Source organism: Haliaeetus leucocephalus, unplaced genomic scaffold, assembly GCF_000737465.1.
Source record: "Haliaeetus leucocephalus isolate CR32 unplaced genomic scaffold, Haliaeetus_leucocephalus-4.0 Scaffold428, whole genome shotgun sequence".
NCBI classification, from domain to species: Eukaryota; Metazoa; Chordata; class Aves; order Accipitriformes; family Accipitridae; genus Haliaeetus; species Haliaeetus leucocephalus.
The window spans coordinates 3515238-3523221 of NW_010972864.1; the positions used below are offsets into that span (position 1 = coordinate 3515238).

Sequence of the window (7984 nt, forward strand, 5' to 3'; positions counted from 1 at the left end):
TCTCAGTGATCAACACTGAAACATTTTTTTTCTTTATCATTGTGCAACTCAAAGAGCTTAGAAATATTTTGTAATTACACAACGCAATGTATCTAAGGATACATTTAAGAATCTTCTCTAGACAATGCATTTGCTTAGCAGAAAACTAAAATCATGCATTTAGTAACAGGACAATGTTAAAGTCTGAAAGATAAGAAACTGCTAAAATAAATTATCAAGAGTATGAATCTCTAACTTTAAGATTCTGCAAATAACCATTCAAGTAACCTTCCTAGGGTGAATGATTTTAGCAGAACCGGATTATTTATATCTTAAAATTTGCAGGATATAGAACAAAGATTAGATAAACAGGCTACACATACATATCAAACTACCACAAACACGTTTTCCTGGATGAACTACAAAACTGCGATAAAACCAGCACAAGCAAGGGTATTTAATACATTGAACAGAACTCCCTCTTTAACTTAACCTCTTCTTCTCCTAATACTACATCTTATGTATGGTCCTCCAAAGAGTAATCACATTTTATTTACAGAAACAAGTCGTAAGTACTGTGTCTGCAAATTTGGGTTAAATATCTACTTCTACTAGGTGATGGCTGGTGAGTTATTTGCATATGATTTGTTTTCTTTTTTTAATGTTGGAACATTTGAGTCCTAATATACTTCAAAGTATATCAAATTCTAAAAGAACTGGAGGCCCAAATAACTCCACAGTTTTATCAGTAAGACAACTTTTACAGGTGCAGGAGGTTTCTTTTGTTTCAGAAATTACTACTTTCTTTTTCCTCTCTTTAGAGAAATGAAGGTAGTAGTTCTGAGCTCACCTAGTTCCTTGGTAAAAATCACCGTAATTTCACTGAAGTGACTGGTACCAAGTGGAACAAGACGTAAAACATTATAAATAAATTCAAAACTAGACCTACAGTACTTAGCTTACATGTGTCTAGTGACCTGAGCACGTTGCATCTTGAAGTCAGACTTGGCAGACTTTGTGCAAGACGAAGTGTAAGACATCAGCTTTGAAAAGTCTCCAAGGCTATGACCGGTGAAGTCTGTACCACGGGAACACTATGCCAGAAGGAGACAACAGGACATAGCCTATACTCCAGGCTACCTCCTACACAGCTCAGTCACTACCTACTAAGGGAGTAGTTTCCAACTTCTTTTGCTGTGACTTCCCAACTAACTGCATCTTTTCCCGACAAGGGATTCCCTGCTTCCTCACCCTGAAACCAAAGGCAGCTTTCTCTTTCTTTCCCTCTACCCACATTAATAAACGTGTTTTTTTTCCCCTTTTCCAATTTATGTTATTGTGAATATATTGCTTCACCAGTTTTTCACATTTGTGACAACTAAACACGTGGATACCAACTGAACACGTAGTGGCCTCTTATGCCCGCATGCACAGAAGGAGAAATTAGTAGATGCTGACATACTATCCCAGCTGTATGAATTAACAAAGACATTATCAATTATATAGACTTTTTTTTTTTAAATGCAATAGGAATAAGTCCCACCCTCCCTCAAAACCAAGCACCACCTGAATACAGAAATAAAGAGAAAACTCATCAGAAAATATACAGTACCGTGTAGTGCATGGTGGAACCCTGCCTCATAGTCTAAGGTAAAGATTTCTTATAATAATACTTTAAAACCCAGATACCCTATGTTACTGTAACAACCGAAAGGCACAGATCAATAAGTCATATGATAACTCTAATTTTATTTAAGTTTTGGTGAGTAAGATGGAAACTGAAGACCTTAAAAGAGGCTTGTCCCCAGCTGTGCAAGACAAAAGCAAATGAACAAGACAGATAATAAACATATGGTCATTTTCTTGGCCATTATTTTAAGAAGTAACTTGTCAAGCAAGCATCAAGTCAGGTTCAAATCATTCTGCAGCTAGCTCAGAGGACCATACAGCCTCTGTGCTTGTGGTATCAATGCACAAAACGAAAGAAAATGAAAGCTTTCACTTCTAAACCATACAGAAAACCTATAGTTATATGCCTTACTTCTGAATTCATACTAGTATAAGCATGCAGTTAAGACAGGCAAGGCAACCAAGATCACAATCAGGCCCATGGTTACCCCTAAGAAGCAAATGTCACGCAACTATACTTAACTTGCAGCGTCATCTGAATCCAGTTTAATAACCAGGAAATAGGCTTTTGACAACAATAGTATTTCAAAATGACAGTGTAATTAAATTTAAGTCAAAGCTACGCAATGACGGACCGTATGTTTATGTGTAACTAGCAAATTATATGCTTTTAAGCATGTCAGAATTTTCAAAAGAATTAACTACTGCAGTAATTCAGCTGAGGAAACACTAGTAGGAAAAAAAACTCCCCCAGGTCATTTTTCAACCAGCTGATATGATGTGATACATACTGTATGCCTCATGCAGTTTTTCCAATTCCTACTTTCATAAAACGCTATGCATTTTAATACCATTCAAGGACAAACCAACAGTCATGCTTCACTCACTTCTGAGAAGCAAGGGAAGGGACTGTGTGAACGCGATGAGTAAGGAGAAAGGAAGTCGGTCTGCCATCCTACATCACTAGTTCAGACTCAGTTAAGGCTGGTCAGTCATTATCATCAGATTTGCATGAGCAATGCCAACAGAGAATTAGTGGGCAGTCCACTGTGATTCCTAGCTGGTGGGGAAAAAAAGGGGAGAAATTGCAGACAGGGTCTTGATTGCATGAAGAGCGAAGAGAACTTTCACAGGACAGGGCAGATCTCAAAACTTCTGTGATCTCCATTTTAAGATGAACTGACAGCTTGATCATTAACCAGTAACAAACATTTGGTGGTTTCAAGGAGGCACCTTTGGAAAGCACTTGCTCGCTGTGCTCTGTCCCTGTTTCTGCCCCTCTCTGGGTTTGTGCATCACCTAACAAAGGAGTTCTCAGTGCTGACGTCTATTGGAGGAGTCTATAGTAGAGTCATCTGTTAACACCCATTTAGTGGGAAAGCAAGGAAAATTCTCTTTCCTCTATTATTTTCTCGATTGGCAGAACATTTGCTTTAATACCTGAATTTCTAAGCTACCCTTTAATAAAAAAAAAAGTCTGTGGTGGTAGAATATACTGCCTTGAAACTGAACAGAAAAAGCTTTAATAACTCAAGTTTAAATACACTAAAGCTAATCAATTCATCCTGCGTTCAAGTTTCCATTATACTTCTAAAAAAGCACAAAACAGGTCTGTAAAATATAATTAAGGAGAGACTGCTACATACAGCATGTAAAATCAAGACTACAGCTTTCACTTCATTTGTTCTGCAGACTCATTAGAATTTTTTCATTTAAATGTCTTGATCTGTGTAACTATATTTATATGTGAAAGAAACAACAAATTAAATTAAATTAGTCCTTATTTAAGATGTATTTGAAACCGTCTAAAACTGATGTTCTTAGTCAGTTCCACAATTTCCAAATTAGATGGGGAAAAAAAAAGTTAGTAGTTCAGAAAACAGCCAAACTAATGCACATTTTTTAAAACGTTCTACTTCCACAAACTTGTATACTGAAGCTTCACTGGTTGGGGATGTATAAAAGATTCAGAGCATGTGCCTCTGTGTCCTACAGCTAACTACTCTATCCCTGACAAACAGAGACACAAAAAGAGCAACGACCCGAATTGCCAACCAGGACGACCTGCAAGCAGATGTACTGACTGCAGCGCATCCCCAGCGGAGGCAAGGGTTTGCACTCGCTGCGAGCTCGGGAGCGGGTCATCCTCAGCCTGGGCACCATGCCATTCAGGTGTAGGCAGGTGCCAGGGTGAGAGTGCAGCACCCGCAGCACCCGCACCGACTGTCCTGCCTCTCCTGGCACGGCTCCTCGCAGAGCCTGCAGTGCTGTGGTCACTGACCGAGGGCTCACGCGGAACCACTCTCCCGCGTTGCTGCCTGTCCCGTGTCTTGCTTTCCATAGGTGTCTCTCCTCAGTTGCCAGGAAAAAGCAGTGAGGGAACTATCTCTGCATTAATGCGAGCACTAGGACTGGGTATAAGTGCAGTACTTCTATGGGAGAGGGAAAGCAGAAGGGAAATTTTCTTTAATTCCTCATCATTCATACATGGGCTCTAAGTACAGACTGATGGCATACGTGTTGCCAGTGGTAATGAGAAACATCAGTGTGAACGCTGTGCTGAGAAAGAGAATTAGTGGACGATCACGGGAAGATTCGCAAGGCTCAGTATTTTCAAATTATAGTCAACAGAGATGCATGTGCTACCACTAATGCCAACAGATTTTCCAAGTCCTATGACAGTAATCAAAAAATAATCACAGAGCAGCTGATGTTCTTTCCTGCAGGAGTTTGTGCCCTATTTAAGGATGAAAACGCTCCAGAGTGATTTATGGTTACAACTAGAGGAAATTAAAAAAAAAATCAAAACATCTTTTCTAACCATACCGTTGAGAAGAGGCTGTCCTCCATGTACACTCCTTGACACCACTGCACTGTGAACGTCTTCAGGAAATCCAGTCTTGCATGACATATCTTCACAGGTTGCTTTTATCGGTGCCTGAAATGCAAGACAAAATTTATGTAATACTTGCAACCCTCATTCACCAGAGAAACATTCCAGTTGGCACATACTCTGTTTTGCTGCCGTCTTGTACAAGCAGCATCTTTGTTTCTGAACGACTGCAATTAGGACTGCAAGGGCAAAGGGTTAATCTTTCTGATAACTGGAATGGAAGGAACAAATCCCACTTGTCTGGTAAGATCTAAATAATACACAATCTTGATTCTTCTGACAACTGAACATTTCCACTAAACCAGAAACCAAGACTGAAGGGGAATCATAGGGGGAACAAAAACATTCCTTCCTCTGGAAATAAATGTTGCACAAAACCCATTGGCAACTTTTTCATAGCCGGATTACTTGAGACAAATGACTTCAAACACTGATTTAAAATGCTTTATTTAGAGTACTTCTATGTGAGGCTGCACCAGAACAAGTAAACCAAGATAAAATACTACATTTGCAGTAACTTAGCAGAACTTACATTTGCGTTAGCATTCAAACAGATACCATATAAAGCCAAATGTTTCCCATGCAATCTCCTTCTATTTCAAAGGGACATTAAGTTAAAAGGAAAGCAGTTCATTATTAAATTTGCACAACAAGGGAAGAGCCGAGCCACTGAAACTGTTTGTTCTCACATGTTAAGAAAGTTTCCCCTCAAATCACATTCTTAAAGAGTTTCATAAATGCCTTTTTATTAAGAAATAAAATACAGCATTTAGAAACTTGTTTGTTCTGTAGTGTTCCACATTCAGGAGATACTTCTGATAGCCAAGCTCGTTTCCAGGACAGTTTGTTGCGTAGTTGGAAAAAAAAAAAAAAAAGATATCCAACTTTCTGTGGCAAAGGACTAAAATGTCTTTTCAGTGGATTGTTTTTGTCTCATTTCAGTGCTGCACAAGACAATAGCCTACCTTACATGTGGCTAAATGACCATACATGGCAAAACCCCTTTGCACTGCAGAAGGCAGAGAGGCGAGCTCCCATGCCAGCCTGGGCTGAGATACACCCGAGAGCCCTCGCACAATCTCAAACACGCCTACGTGCCAAGCAAAGGCCTATCCATGTGCATGCCCAGATGTAGTATATGGTCTTTGACAGCATGAGCAACTGTGCTGCTATATCATGCCTAAATCTGATCAAGACTTAAATTAGATTTTCCTTTTTACTTTCCCAGATGGGCTTCCATCAAGTAGACCTACTCAAGGCCATGGAAGCACGTCTGCATACACTTGGCAAAGAAAGCCCTACAGAAAACAGAAAAAAAGGGATGGAGAAGGAAGAGATGATAGTGTTACACCCATTTACCATAGCAACCTCAGGGAAAGAGAGCATTAGAGCAGAGGCGGGACAGAAGCATCTCAAAACACAAGGGTTTCCTCAGGGAAGAGGGATCGAGCAGAAGTGTAACCTCTCCACTGACACTCACGGCCAAGCTCAACGTGCCAACCCCTATTAGAATAACTTTATCACTAATACAGGGAGGTATTCATAACACATTGTGTTGCGCTTACACCAACACAGTCCTAACTAAGCAGCCCAACACTGACACTAACAAAAAAATAAAAATTTTAAATTAAAATTTACTATCTAACTCCCAAGTTAATGCACTATCCAGGTAAGCGCCCAGTAAGAGAACTTGTAATTATCAAGTGTCAGGTTAACTTAAACTGTGGTGTGGATTTAATTGTGACTTAAGTACTACACAGGTATCTCACTTGTGTACAATTACTTATGTACATTAAAATGTTTATATGGGGACCCTAAAGAGAAAGCAAACATAAAGCAACAGTTTAAGCTACCACAGGACTATGTTACCTGCAAAGCTGGAACTTGCATCTGTAGCTAAGCCCCAAGTGCATTTACACATTGAGTTTTTAAGATAAAAAGATGGTAAATCAAAAATAACTATAATTCCAACTGCCAGTTCCCTCAGCTTTAGAACTCAAATCACAGGTTTTATAAGGCTTCCATAATTTGAAAGAAAAATAGTGAGACTCGTTTAAACGACTGTACAGAAGGTGACCTCAAAGCAAATGTGATGGAGGGAAAAAAAAAAAAAAAAAAAAAAAAATCCTTTCAGGGGATCATTTAAACAAAAAGGTCCTGGGTGGGCAGCTGAGGAGATAGCAGGATTTTTAACAAGTCTGCACTGATGCGCCTGGGAATCTTTCAGCCTTTCCAGCAATCTATATGTACTAAACAGCTCTTATAAACTGAAACAATGCCCACTGAAACAAAGGCTGGGGGACATGAATAGAGAGCCTTCTTTATTCTTTCATTTGCAGCCATCAATTTTATCCAGAAACAAAAGACTGTACTCTGCTCTCAAAAAACAGCTCTTTGTAAAGATTGTTTGAGCATAAAAACACAAGGGAAGGAAGAATTCAAATTTTCAGCAATTCTTAATCGCCCTACGTTAAACGTTTTGGATTAAGTAGAAGTTGTAGCTTCAGAAACACTGGGTCATATCAAGTTCAGCCTAAGAGTACTACAAGACCTAAAGCATTTTAACTTTAAACAAAAGAGGATGCTAAAATATTTTTATCCCCTTATCTGGGGCAAAAGGGGAAAGCTAGTGAAGATTATGGGGCACATTATTGTAATTTACAGGATTTTGTGTGATTAGTACAATTCCCAAGACTATTTCAAACATAAGATAATATTACTCGTACATTCATCTACAGAAGGACACTACTTAAAAAACTATCTTTTAAGATGGAAAGCAATTACCTTAGCTTGCACCCATATAAAACCTACTTAATAGAGTTACAAAGCTTTGAACAAGCTCAGCACTTGGAAAATTCTCCTCTCAAGTACTAAAAGACTTTGCTAAAGCAAAAGAGGGTTACTACTGAAAAACTATTCTGCTTTCCTCATCCTTTATGGCTTATTCAGTAATTTTTAACTGCAGAATGAGTAACAAACATTACTATCTGCAGATGCTAAAGAGCTAACACCTAGTCAAACATGGTGTCAGATCATGCATATAAACTCGGTATTTTAGATCTCAGATTAAATGCAATAGGTAAACTGCAATTATGAAGCAACACAATGTAAATCAGAATTCTTCTGTCAAAGTTATTATTCAATCAATTAAAAGAATTGGCCATTTCAATATACTTTTGGCAGTTAAGCCTGCAGTTTTCGTACCCTGCTCTTCGGCTACTTTAGTGTTATATCTAGGTATCTGAGCATCTAGAAACCTGTGGTTTAATTTCAAGGCTGTATTCCAGCTCAATTTAAAAAAGTAACCACCAACCAAACAACAACCTGTTGACAATCTCAACTTCATCATTCTAAAGGATTCGTGTTTATGTCTTTCTAAACACCACCAGTAGGAGTCTTCCAACGATACAGGCCTCACACTTGTAAAAAGATTGTAAATTAAAACAAGAATAAAGCCAGACAGGATTGTTTCACTAGTGTTGA

The 7984-nt window shown here is 38.7% G+C and overlaps 1 protein-coding gene across 1 annotated transcript in view; it reads right to left on the reverse strand.

Moving 5' to 3' along the window:
* CDH2 (cadherin 2, type 1, N-cadherin (neuronal)) overlaps positions 1-4543 on the reverse strand; it is a 105768-nt gene extending 101225 nt beyond the window's left edge. Inside the window, exon 1 of the mRNA XM_010574350.1 lies at positions 4435-4543. Within this exon, the coding sequence (XP_010572652.1) occupies positions 4435-4519 (85 nt within the window). The 5' untranslated portion in view covers positions 4520-4543. The remainder of the gene's footprint in view (positions 1-4434) is intronic.
* Positions 4544-7984: the final 3441 nt, after the last annotated feature.